At 41.8% G+C, this 13,981-nt stretch overlaps 1 protein-coding gene across 1 annotated transcript; it reads left to right on the forward strand.

The window, feature by feature from the left end:
* Positions 1–306: 306 nt before the first annotated feature.
* On the forward strand, positions 307–11,098 carry znf622 (zinc finger protein 622). The gene is made up of 7 exons (XM_069684597.1): positions 307–390; positions 1,268–1,850; positions 6,057–6,353; positions 7,769–7,931; positions 8,066–8,181; positions 8,422–8,565; positions 10,459–11,098. Exons 2-7 carry the CDS (start codon positions 1,274–1,276, stop codon positions 10,590–10,592), a joined length of 1,431 nt encoding a protein of 476 aa, XP_069540698.1. The 5' UTR covers positions 307–390; positions 1,268–1,273; the 3' UTR covers positions 10,593–11,098.
* The last annotated feature ends 2,883 nt before the right edge of the window (positions 11,099–13,981 follow it).

Below are 13,981 nucleotides of genomic sequence, written 5' to 3' on the forward strand. Positions count from 1 at the left end.
AGAATTGCATCTTGAATGTAAAGAATAGGTTTTACATTTTTCAAGTTTACCTAGTAACAGTCTCCAATGCCCATTTATAGCATTAACATTTTAAGTGTTATTGTTTGTTGTAATGCTGTAATGATGCCATCTTGACTTAACAGGTAGGTGACAAAATAAAAAGAAAGAAAACCTGTCCTTTACATAAGAAAGTGTACATTTTCTGGTAAACATACTCCAAAGCAGAAGGTGGCGACACTGCGGTTAAACGCTGGTTGCCTACCGCCAAAAGTCAACACGAAGAAGAAACCAGGAAGTTAACCTCGTGTGGTCAGGTGGTTTCTCACAGCACTATACCTCAAATAAGAGATCGCAAAAACACATTCTTGGAGAAGACAGCTCACTGAATAAGTAAGTAAACTGTAGTTAATAAATTGGATTTGTGTCGTCTGTTATTATCTCTGTCTGACTACTATAAGTGTCAGCTATGTTTAGATGTTTATGCCGAAATGTGTGTTATTTTGATAGCTGGTTGTTAGCATAGTTTGTCTCGGACTGGCGCAGCGCCACAGTTTAGGAGCTCAGTGTTAACTCAATTGTACTTTTATTATATCACTGTCTGTAACGTTAACCTTCTTCATTTGTATCACTTAATTTATAATCCCCACAGCTAAGTTATGTAATGTGTGGCTGTTTAGGCGAGGCTCACAAACTAACCAGACTGGGTCTTACACAAGTTAAATGTTAACTTCCATTAAATGAATGTTACGTAACTCACAATGAGTTAATTTAGAACCTATTCTGCCTCTTATAAATCAGTCAAATATAGCAATATTTTGACATTTAACACATTTAATATGATAATTATCATCCTTTTTATTCCCAGAATGCAATAGTTTCATATAAGGATTTGTATAAATAAAACTTAAAAGTATCAGATACTATTATATATGTATTGATGAATGCTTTCTTATTTGGTGCAAGAAATGAGAGTGCAAAAATCTTCATCTGTAATATATTTAAATATCAGGTCATGTTGAAAATTATCAAGTGGAATATGTATACTGCATTGAGACCTTGCTAGATCGCATATAACAAATACTGTAACCCTTTTATTATTCTTTCTTTTAAGAATGGCATATATTTTTTGGGTGAGATCCGAATGGGTTCCTTTTCTGAATTAAGCATCTTATTAGAGTTGGTGTCGATGTCAGATTGGCCTGTGACACAAATCTCTGATCCTGAGCTGTATAATAATGTTAATATGACTTTCTCCTCTTCTCTTCAGGGTGCAATGGCCTCTTACACCTGCATTAGCTGCCGAGTGGCTTTTGCAGATGGCGACGTGCAGCGAGCTCACTACAAAACTGACTGGCATCGCTACAACCTGAAGCGTAAAGTCGCTGACATGCCGCCAGTCACTGCTGAAAACTTTCAGGAGCGTGTCTTGGCACAGAGGACGGCCGCAGACCAGCAGCTGAGCGACGCTGCCGCCACTGAGGGCTGCGCCGTCTGCAACAAGAAGTTTTCCAGCACCAACGCTTACCAGAACCACCTGCAGTCCCACAAACACCAGCAGGCCGAGAAGCAGGCCCTGCTCGCCGCCCAGAGGAAAGTGGAGAAGTTGAACGAGAAGAACCTGGAGAAAGGACTCGGCGACGACAAGGTGGACCATGATGCCAGGAACGAGGCCCTGCAGCAGGCCCTGAAAGAGCAACAGAGGGCGAGTCCGGCCAAGCAAGGGAAGGTGCAAATATCACAAGGAGTGACGAGGCCGAGGACGGAGATGCAGGAGAAACCTCCAAGATTGATGTGGCTGGAGGAGCAAGCGAAGAGGAGAGAGAAAGAGGAGGGAGCCACAGCTGGGGAAGGTAAGGAGGACAAACAAAACAATCATCGACATCACTGAATACACTTTTTGTTATAGTGACCTTTTTATATTTACAAATGTCCCAAATCTACGCCATTAACACAATACATACTCGTAGACACCATCTGGTATATTTCTCTTACAATTAAAACACAGTCTGCCTGTTTCTTTTAACACTATTTTACTTACAGTTTCTCTCATTATTTAGAGATTTCTTGACATGTAAGAGATCTCAATGTCTCCGCTCATCTCTCAGCACTTAAACTCAAGCCCATTTGTTCCGATGGAAGTCTTAAATCTATGATGTAAGAATATTTTCAACTAGGGCTCCGTGAGTTCTTGAAACAGCGGCTCACTGTGGCTTTTATGAAACATCCTTCAAACAGGTAGAAAAAGTGCATTTGTTTGTGACTATTTTTAGAAGCGGATTTATCTGCGTCAGGTGCTCCAGTGAGCGTGTGTGTGTGTGTGTGTGTGTGTGTGTGTGTGTGTGTGTGTGTGTGTGTGTGTGTGTGTGTGTGTGTGTGTGTGTGTGTGTGTGTGTGTGTGTGTGTGTGTGTGAGAAAATAAACCACACCCAGTGCAACAGTGCCTAATTTGTGTGTTTTGGATCATTTTTGGACCATTTTTGGACAACAGTGGAGATTTATGGCTCAGAGGAAGAACATCTGTGATGTCAGATTTTCAGTCCAACAAAATTTTACGGTTCAGTTTAAAGGTTCAACTAGTCGGTATTGAGTAACGGTACTTAATTGGTACAAATTCCTGATTGGTTAGTACAAAATTATTGAAAACAGCTGTACAGGTACAGGGCACCTCACCCTGGCTCTGCCTTCCCCGTCTTCTTTCTAACACACCTTTACAAACTCTTCTCTCCATCCTTCTCTCTATATTTTTCTCTTTTGTGTTTAATTCAAAAACATTATTGTGGTATCGGCTTTGTCAGTACCTGGAGCTCGCTGGATAGAGCCTGGGTTCGTTGAAGTTGGCAATGCTGCTTGGGTTGAGGTGACCCCCTACCACGTGACTAAGGGTCATTAATAAGTATTGAGATGAGGGCACAAGGGGAGGGGTTTCTTCACTGAGGGCTTATCCTTATCATAGGGGAACAAGTATCTTGTGTTTACTTCAAAATTAAGATTCTGGAAACACTGTTGTTGGTGTTTTTGTTACATGAACTATTTAAAAACAACCAAATGAAGCATGAAGGTATATTCCTGTCTGTCCCCAAATGAGAGTTAAGCTGCCAGCATAGGGAGGTTTGCAGTTGTGTAAGTGCATGTTTAAACTCTGTACGTTTTTATAGGTGAACGGGCAAAACATAATAAATGTGGGCATGTGACAGCGCTGTCAGTAAAAAGAGTCAATCACAGCGGAGAGCAGTAGAGGAGGTTTTACCACTTTATGGGTAAAAAGTGGTTTAATTGATTGATTGATTGATTCTTTAATGACCACACAGCCAGGCTGGTGGAATTTGTTTCCAGTACAGCTTGGTACAGGTTCCAACATTAAACATATAACATAGATATACATACACATTTCATGCATAAGGGCCATGCTTTATCCTCAGCGTTCAGAGTTTAGAATGTTTATTGCAATGGGAATTAAACTGTTTTTGAAGCGGGTTGTTTTGGAGGCAATTGTCCTGTAGCGCCTCCCAGAGGGCAGTAACTGGAAGACATAGTGTGCAGGGTGAGTGGGCTCAGAGATGATTTTGCGGCCTCTGCGCAGTGTCCGTTTGCGGTGGAGTGTTTCAAGGGATGGTAGGGGTGAGCCAGTAATTTTGGATGCTCTGTTAATAAGCCAAATTAACCCAATTAATTAACCCAATTCACTGACAGTCGTCACCCGTCACACACAAGAGTCCAGCTGCTCTCCATGTCTGTCTGCTTCCATGATCCATCTCAGTTAATTTTGTGGTTTGTGGTCGTTTTGGGACACAGTTTGTGAAGTTTATAACCGGACAACCTGCACACAGAGCAGTGCAGGGACCACAGTGACACAGCTAATCATCAACTCAAATCATCAACTTTTAGGGCAGTGGTTCTCATTAGTGCTGTCAAAATTGGCCAAAAATGACGTTCGATTATTCCTTCAAAAAAAACCCCACAAATGTTCGAACTATTCGAATATCTATTTTTGCACAATATGTCCACAAGAGGACATACCAACACAACGGGAGACAAACTTACTTGCAAAGATATATTGATTTAAACAGACACGTGCCTTTTTAAAAGATCCTACTCCTTATAAACAGATTAAGTAATTAGGTTACGGTAAAACGGACATTCAGCGTTCCACGCGAGCTGTGCTGTGACAGGTATATTTATTCAAACATAGCTTTTAAAAAAAAAATCAACATAATTACACCTGTCTGTTATGCTGGGGGTGAGAATCTCTCTGTCTGGCCGGGCCGGGATTTAAATTCTACAACATCATTACCGCACGCCGCACGGTTGTTGTTTTAGCTCGTTTCAGCGAGACTAAAGTTAATTATTAATGTATCATAGTGACGTTGTGATGCATTCAAGGATGCTCCGTAACCAAGAGTGCGCGTGAGGACTTGCGAGGTGGCAAACAGCCGCGGTAGTGCAGATTTTTTTGTCACAACGAATATTAATTTTAATATCCGAATATCCGTTTTTTATTACAATTCGATTATTTATTCGAATTTAGAATATTCGTGGACAGCCCTAGTTCTCAAGTGGTCCAACCCCAAGGACCCACCACCACCTCCTTAATGACTACTGACCCAAATTTCTTAAATGAAAAATGGTGCAGTTAAATACAGTAGTGTAAACAGTCAAGCCAAATGACCAGCAGTGCAGAAGAGGAAAATATTGTCTCTACAAATCATTGAATTAGCAGAATTAACAACAGAATAAACTCAGAGTGCAACATAAATGCAACTACTGCAGACCTCATCATGTTTCAAGAATGTAACTGTAGCTGTGATTACCCAATCAGTGGTGGATCAGTGTGAATAACTACACTACCACTGCACGCATGTCAAAGGAAACCCACGTCCTTCAAAATAAAATACTTTTTGCCACAGCCGCGACCCACTGAAAAGAATCTCTGCGACCCACTATTGGGTCCCAACCCACCAGTTGAGAACCACATTTCTATTTGATATACACACACAATATTTGTTTTTAGGATGAATTCATGGTCTGTTTTGGTCTTTTTATGGGATTTGTTGCAAAGAAAATTAACTCTCATTTAAAGATTCAAACTTCAGAAAGTTATATTTTTCTTTTTAAAATGACGGTTTGGAATCATTAATTTCTATAACTTTCTCATTTTCTAGCAGCCCTATTTGACATCCAAACGACACTTGATCGTGGAATAAATTCGTGGTCGGTTTTGGTCTTTTTATAGAATTTGTTGTCCAGAGAAATCCTATAAAATATATGAAAAAGATTCATCTGACAAAACTGTTCACGTTTATACAATCTCAAACCTTTTCATTTAAATAAATGTCTATTAAGTCACCATCTATCACTCACACGTTTTCCATCAGCCAGCAGTGCAAAGAGAGGGTAGGCGGAGCTAAGCGGCTGCTTTTCCGCTCTCTGCAAGTGTTGCGAGTAAACAGTAATCTACTATGGCTGAACAAACAAAGAACAGATGGATGACTACAGATACAACTTCAACAAGAAGTGAAAATCCAAAGAAGAAGAAACAAACTCGACGCTCAGATGAAGCAAACAGTCTGAAAAGGAAAGCGACCGTCAGCCAGGAAAATCAAGAGTTACAACCGGAGCCAACCGTGGACGTTTGGTTAAATTGGGAAGTGCGCTCCTGTAATTCTGGTTATCGCCAGTGAGTGGCGCTCAAGAGCACACAAACATCAAACAACAGCATATGAAATATTTGAGACTGCAACTTTAAAGACACAAACTTCAAAAAGGCTAATTTTGTTTCTTTTTAAAATCATTACTTTTTATAACTTCATAATTTTGTGACTCAGGGCAGATACCAGCGAAAGACGATATCTGACAGCATGAAATGAATCTGAATTCTGTAAGTCTTGTTCTGTAGCGTGTAACATATCGTTTTGCAGAGTGAAACCAGCTTGTCTTTTCTCTGTCCTGAGCTTTGCCTCTTTAAAAGCTCCCATTGTCCTTAAGATAAAAACACAAGACTGGAGGAAGTTTAATATGAGTTTAAGACGTGACACCATGTTTTTATAAAAATCTTCCAGAGGGTTGGGAGGACGTTGACGAGGAGGAGGAGGAGGAGGAGGATGTTGATGATGACGACATGGAGGAGGATGACGAAGAAGAGGAGACGATGGACCAAGAGGAGGGAGACTCTGCGGCTTCTTCTGACCTCCACCCCGCTGCTCTGCCGGGCTCCATCCCCGTCACCGACTGCCTGTTCTGCTCCCATCACTCCAAGTCTCTCATGAAGAATGTCGCACACATGACCAAAGCCCACGGCTTCTTCATCCCCGATGTGGAGTTCCTCGTCGACCTCAAGGGCCTCATCCGCTACCTCGGTGAGTTGACGGTGTTGATGTGAGGAAAGCTGAAGGGTCATGACTTTAATCTGTTGTTGCTCAATCCTTTGAATTGTCACATATGTGGACGAATGCTGAATATCAAACATGAGAAAGGTTAAGCAGTAGTGAAGTAATAAGAAACACTCTCCTGTCAGTCTCTTGGAAGCAGCCGCTTTGAGATCCATGCTTAGATTTTCTCTGACTGTTTTTTGTAACACGGCCTTTTTTGGCTCACTGTCTTTGGACATCACCCTCTGTGACGCATATTTCTTGGCAGCTTGACAGTTGTAATGACTCGGCTAAATTGATAACCATTATCTTAAATCAGCATCATAACTCCGCCTCAGTTGTTGGTTAACTTCGCCGACTTTTAAGCCGCTTTGTTCCGGACGATCACCGTGTCTCTCCATCTTTCATCCTCCTGGCTCTGTAGCTGTGAGTGACGGCTGGCCTCGGCCATGAGGGGGACACTCGCTTTACAGATAACAGCCTCGTCTGCTGTTGTGAACGTATATCGCCCTTTAAAAGTCTACACCCCGAATATAAGACGACCACACTGTTTCAAGGAAGTCTTATATTCAGACCAATACAGTAATGCAGAAACAAGTGAGCGGAAGATGTACTCCTTTATTCATTCCAATGCAGATGGTTTTAAAGTTTGTGTTCTTATGCAGCTTTAAAAAAAGCCACTTAATTTTATTAAAACTAGGGATGCACCGATACCGATTCCAGTATCGGCTATCAGGCGGTATCTGAGCTTAAGTACTCGTACTTGTACTCGTACAACTATGACGAGTACCGCACCCGAATACCACTTTACGGCCTGAGGTTAGCCTCCCGTTAGTTAAGCAGGCAGGCAGAGAAGCAAAGTTGAGTGTTACAATGTCAGCAACAGTTGCATTTGCATCATTATGTCCATTTACTTTGTTCCAGTCAGAAAGAGAGGAGCATCTGATGGAAATGAAACTGTTTTTAGTCATTATGAGAACTGTAATGATATTATTAAGTACTCACATCAGTACTCGGTATCAGCAAGTACCCCAGTACCTGGTCTGAAAAAAAGTGGTATCGGTGCATCTCTACTTAAAACATTTAAAACATCAATGTTACCGTCAATGATCAGGATTATTGTTCGACTAATTGTGCGGCCGTTGAACCGAGCACTCCCTCGTTTTTAGTTCAGCTGTCAAACAGGCGTTTTTACTCACAAAGCTTTTATGCCCACAGCATCAGAACGAGTGTGAACTTGAAGCCTGAACTTTGCAGCTTCATTCACCAGAGAATAGAAGTATCGACTCGGTATCAGGAGACACTTAAAATGAAATGTCACTGATCGTGAGTGGCGTAAAGGAATTGATCTGAATATCCCCACCATCAAAGATGTCTTACATGATTCTTGTGTTGTGTCCCAGGAGAGAAAGTCGGAGCTGGGAACGTGTGTTTATGGTGTAACGAGAAGGGGCGTTCGTTCTACTCAGCAGAAGCAGTGCAGAGTCACATGACCGACAAAAGCCACTGTAAACTGTTCACAGAGGGCGACGCTGCCCTGGAGTTTGCAGACTTCTACGACTTCAGGTTTGTTTCAGTAATCTCTGATGTGTTTAGAGACCTGTTTAAATGGACGAAAATAATTCTTTCTGAAGGTTTAACAGTATCTTTATGAAATGATACAACACCTCATTTATTTATTTATTTATTTTTTGCAACAGGAGCAGTTACCCGGACAGGAAGGAGGGAGAGGACGCAGAAACAGGCGAGGAAGAGCTGCCTGACGACAAGACTTTGGAGTACGATGACGAAACACTGGAGCTGACTCTCCCTTCAGGTGACTTTAAATACGTTTTATAATCAGCAAAGGTCGGTAGTGGATCATAATTAAGTACAGAATGTATAAGGCTACTGTGTCCTTTTAAGGCTACTTGTGTTTGGGCTATAAAATTACTCAGCTTACAGGATGAAGACATTGTCAATCACAGGGAAGATTTCTGATCACATTCGCTTTATGAATATAGCGACTTTATAAATGCTTAATGTGTTCATATTGTAACTTGCTGTGTGTCTGCAGGCGCTAAGATCGGCCATCGCTCCCTCATGAGGTACTACAAACAGCGCTTCGGGGCTCAGAGAGCCGTCGTACTGAGCCACAATAAGAACGCTGTTGGCCGAGTCCTCCGGCACTACAAAGCTCTGGGCTGGGGCGGAGACGGAGGTAAGATTCACCCAGGAACACAAAACATTATTAACGCCCTTGTGGGCTCATTTAACCAAATGTAAGTGTTTTTATTTCCTTTTATTTTTATTGTATTTATGTTAGTTTTTTTTTTACAGTTTACAGAACCCTACATGCATTTTGTATCACCAGCAAGAGCAAAAATTAAATTACCAAGCCAAGACAGTACTTTCAAATCAAATAGCTTATTGGAATGCACGATATCTACTGTGCCTGATATTAGCTCAAGATTTTCCTGGGAAATGGCCGATGAAACGGGTCCTGTTAAGGAGTTCAGCCTTGTCCTGAGCTACTGAGCTGGCTAACCCAGGAGTGACCTGGCTGACGTGCTTCGCCGTAGTTTGTATTTAAAAGTTTAATGATGATCAGCAGCCAGACTGAAATGCTGTTAAAACAGTTCTTTTACTGCGCTCTCCATAAGTCGAGGTTTAAATAGTCAATTTCCAATCTACAGCAACAAAACACACATTTGCACAATAACCTTCGGGCTGCAGCGGTCAAAAAACTTAGACAGTCAACTTCCTACCCTTAATACCCAAGATGCAGTAGCACAGCGACACCTACAGAAGATACAGGAGACTACACTCAACTGGTCACAGAGAAACCCTTAATTCTCCTCTTACAGGTACAATTAAAAGGTTAATCTTATAAAAATGTGATTAACATCTGGGATATTTGTTGTCGGTGTTTAAAGCGTTTAGTCGGATGGCAGGAGGATTGATGAGACCTAACTCACGTGTTTTGGAGGCGAAAGAAGAAAAACACTGAAAAATATGTTGCGCGTGCAAACTCCACACTGTGACACTCTGAACTCCAAGCCTTGTTGCTGTGAGGTGACGCTTTAAACAAAGTTTCACACACTTTTGAAAAATATACTTACTTATAGGGCTGCACAATTAATCTAATATTAATCCCGATTATAATTTTGTCTTCCCACGATTAAATAAACATCCCTGACGGTGTTGTTGACGTTTAAAACTCTCCGCCCGTAAAAAAACCCAGCTGTATATCAAATCAAGCGCTCCCTAAACCTACAGCCCCTCCTCCAGGGGGCGATGGAGAGGCTTGGGCTTCACTTTCGGGGGAGCTGGCATGTCATGTGATGAGCGCCTACCTCTCAGCGGCAGTTTAGAGAGGAAGAGTAAACAACAGTTTTGGTCTGACTAGTGACCACGTTGACAGGCATCTTTACGCTGAATGTGTCGGTGGTTGTCGTAGTTGTAGCAGCTGTTGAAAACGTGACGAGAAAACAGCTGTGTTTTCTTCTCAGAATTCTGACTTTTAATTCAGAAGTATGGTGCAGCCCGTCGGGCTGTCCCTAACCCTGCTTCAACTGCTTTCATTTCATTTGGCAAACAGTAAAGTTCATCTATATATCTATCTATGTATCAATCTATCGATCTACAACTCTTGCAAGAAAGATAAACTATAAACATCTGAATATTCATTCTCCTTTTTTTAAGCAAATAAACCCGGTTAAGAGTCACAATATAGAGTTCAAAGTCTGACGTTAAAGTCAGTCTGACTTTATTTTATGAAGAAGGAAATTAAAAATACTGAGTTAACAAATAAAGTCTTTAATCTTCAAATTCAGACTTTGTTCTCACAATAAGAGTTTAATCTCAGATTAATTCTACAATTCTTCTTTAAGCTCAAACACATTTTCCACATGTGGCCCTAATCCTAAACTGCACTGTTCCTATATTGTTAATATAAAGATGTATTTTCCATCCTGTATGTAGTGAGTAGTCTACAAAGTGCTCCTCCTTGTGTTCATTATTCATTCTTCCCATAAAACTGCTCCTAAATCAAATTATAACGCACTGTATGCACACGCATGTTGCCCCTCCCTCCTCTCTGCCCCTCTCTCAGGCCTCGGCTCCTTCCATCAGAAACAGAGAGACATGCAGTACGTACAGATGATGAAGTCCAAGTGGATGCTGAAGATGGGCATGAGCCACAACGCCACCAAGCAGAAGCACTTCAGAGCCCAAGTCATGTTCTAAACTCGGACTGGAGGATTGTGAAACGTCAGATCTGTGCTCACATCAAACACAGCTGCAGCTGCTTCCTTGTGCAGTGGTAGGAAAATATAAAACCCTGCAGCCATGACGATTTGAGGTTTGATTACTGCAGCAGAAAAACGTCACGTGGAGTCATTTTTACAGACTCTTTTTGAAGTCAAATATGAAGAGGTGTTGCATTACATTTTGTCCAAGTAGGAAACCAAACTTTTTGACATATTTGTAATGCTGCATCCCTGCAGGTCCACTGTAAGTCAGCTTGTCATTTACTTTTGGGATGACTCCAGGTGAAGCCTCCATGGTCGCTGCAAAAAACAACCACCGAGTGTGAATAAAGAGAATGAATCACATCTATAAAATGAAGTGAAAGCTACAGAAGATCAATATAAAGGTTTTTACAATCTTACATCAGTTTCACACACAGGATTACACCTTCATGATTTCATGTTCTCGTAACGCATCCAACCAATAAATGTGTTTTTAATTTATTGGATATGTGGCAGTCTTTATGTGCGTTAACAACTGTTACTCTATTGAGCTCTTTGTTGAGTTTCTTCCACTTACTAAAAACAAAGAGTCGGTGTAGACCTGCTCTTTTGTAAAGTGTCTCGAGATAACTCTGGTTATGATTTGGTGCTATACAAATACAGTTTGATTGATTAAAAAATTGCAGGATTCAATTTAGACCGGTTCCGAATTAATAACTAAAAGATTAGCGCTACTCAAGCTGTCCTGCTAGCCTGTAAGGAAATAACACAGCCCTCTCACTCAACTGAACGGGGCCGAAAACACTGCAGGGGCTCCAATTCAAAGAGCTCCAGCTAAAAGTTGCCCCTTTGCTGCAAAGCAACACAATGTCATCCAAGAACGTACAGCGTTGACCAATCAAATACCTGCAAGAACACTGTCTGAGTGTGACATAAAATCCTGCAGTATTTTGTCGTATCTTATAGGCTTTAAAGTGCATTAATTTGTTAGTCCAAATGGACTTCCTGGGTCGTGTTTCATCGCTTCTTACCTTTTAAATAAAAAGCAGCCACCAGTGAGAGCTGATTTCAGGCTGAATCCCTGTTGCTGCTCTTTACACACATGAAACCAGCATGTTGGTTTCACAAGTGCTTACAGGGTTTCAGGTCTTCATCTAGGTTATATTATATATTATATTATACTGCTTTCCAGACTGACATATAAAAGACGCTGAAAGATGATGGCAATAAGCTCTTGTAGTAGTAAAAACAACAGTAATATGGTTTCGCCTCACCTTGACACCAAAAGACAGCCCATGTTGATATACACTGGCTGTACTTTTTCAGCCCAAAGTAGATCCAAAGTGGAAGAACCTTAATCCTCCAGTAGTTTGCATTTTCTTCAATAGAGCATGATGTTCATTGAGTAAATTATGCTCTGTTTAGAGTAAGAATGACGATAAAGCAGAGTATGCTTTAAGCGTGATTGACAAGTTGCTACCACAGCGACCTGCCAACCAGGAAAGAGCGTATCAATGCGTGTCTTTGTGCAAATCTCGTCACCTCTGGCTCCAAGTTATCCAAGTTAAACTTGTCGCACAAATCAGTTATCTGTATAAGCTGTATGTTGGTTAATAAGTTACAAATATTACAGTTAAAAATAGAGATATATGTGAGCTCATTAAACAGATGTGTCTTATTCACATGATGTTCTGTGAACGTTATTTTTGACTGTAAAATCTCGATTAAGACACTCAAGATAACAAGTTAACCAAAACGCATCAGGTTTTTGTTGAGCTAGCATTAGCATCAACATTTGTGCTTATAGGCTGCATGTTTAGCATGCTGCTGTAATGTAGCAATAGCTGCATATAAAGATGGACGACGTGTTTCTATCTACTCTTGTTGTACGTTGTTATAAGCGAAGCCTAAACCCCCCGGAGCGGGCGTGTGTTTTTCAGCAGAGATCGGCTGGTGGAGCCGCAGTATTAACGTCCCGCCCCTTCCTCTCCCCGACACACACCACACCTTTACCTTGTGTCCTTGGCGTGTTGGAGCCCTCAGGTGTCCTTGGCGTGTTGGAGCCCTCAGGTGTCCTTGCCGTGTTGGAGCCCTCAGGTGTCCTTGGCGTGTTGGAGCCCTCAGGTGTCCTTGCCGTGTTGGAGCCCTCAGGTGTCCTTGGCGTGTTGGAGCCCTCAGGTGGGCTCAGTCTGCAGCAGAACAGCTTCTTGTGTCGGTCTGAAGCAGATATTCATGCTGATGGAAAGTTCAATGACTGTAGTGTTCGTGTTAGTTACGTCTCCTCTCGCCGTTTCTCCTCTACTCTGCTACTCGGGAACAGAACGCTGCAGGAGCCCCATTTGTCAACAGAGCTGTCAATCATGAGGTCACGCCCCCTTTTTATAGCATCAAATAACTAATTAAAAGAGATATAGAGGCTTTTGTATTTGTTTTATGTTGTGATTTTTCTCTTTAGCTCATCTCTCCGACCATTTTCTTTCTATAATTCTACTTTTTTCCAAACTCACCTGATGTAAAAGCACAAGAAATTCCCGGATATTGCTCACCGGCATAAGTCAACTCTTCTCCCCTTCACACTGAGTACTCCACCTTTACCTCAGACCTTTGTAAACAGCATTTATACACTGTGGTTTTGCTTAAGAGGGGATTTGAGTTCCTCTTCTCTGTAGTTCTTTTCCAGGTACGTCAGATTTATCAATGACTCAGAGCTTTGTGCAGATGATGTCATCGAAAGCTGATCGGGCCTGAGCAGGATGCTGACCCACCACACCGCCCCTTTAATGAGCTCAGTTACTCCATTTGTTTGTGGTCCTCCACTTTATCTTTGGCAGGCTCTCCACTTCCTTTTGCAGGCTGGGAGAGTGTTTGCGGCGCGATGGTTTCAGGGTTTAGGGCACTCTGCCCGTCCAGCACGCCACTGTTTGACAGAGTCGACAGGAAAAACAGAGAGGGGGAGGGGCCGTTCAGACAGGCCGACGGCGAGAAGGAGGCTAATTGATCAGGACGGCTTGGGGAGAGATACAGGGCGGATGGCTGAGAGGCATTAGCACTGTGGAAGTCGTGGGAGGAGGTGATTCTTTTAACTAGAATGATGGTTTGACCAGTGGGTGTTTCTGAAGGCTGCTTACGATCACTCACGTTTTGTTCTTACATTGTTGCCTTCACGTCACATTGTCGTGTTCTTACTGACATTTAGCAAATATGTTAACATGAAAGTCAAATGAGATTAACTGAACTAATGTCAAGTGTGTTTTTTAAGCTTATGGAAACATTCCTGATTGGACCGATTTGAGTAATTTGATTACAGCTGGACTCGGTCCTGATTGGCTCTCCTCAAAGCCCACATGATAAAAATACTTTAGCCATGCTAGCAGCAGTTCTGGT

This window comes from Semicossyphus pulcher, unplaced genomic scaffold, assembly GCF_022749685.1.
Source record: "Semicossyphus pulcher isolate SPU_LCO1_2020_fin unplaced genomic scaffold, fSemPul1.0.p SCAF_7, whole genome shotgun sequence".
In the NCBI taxonomy this organism is placed as follows: domain Eukaryota; kingdom Metazoa; phylum Chordata; class Actinopteri; order Labriformes; family Labridae; genus Semicossyphus; species Semicossyphus pulcher.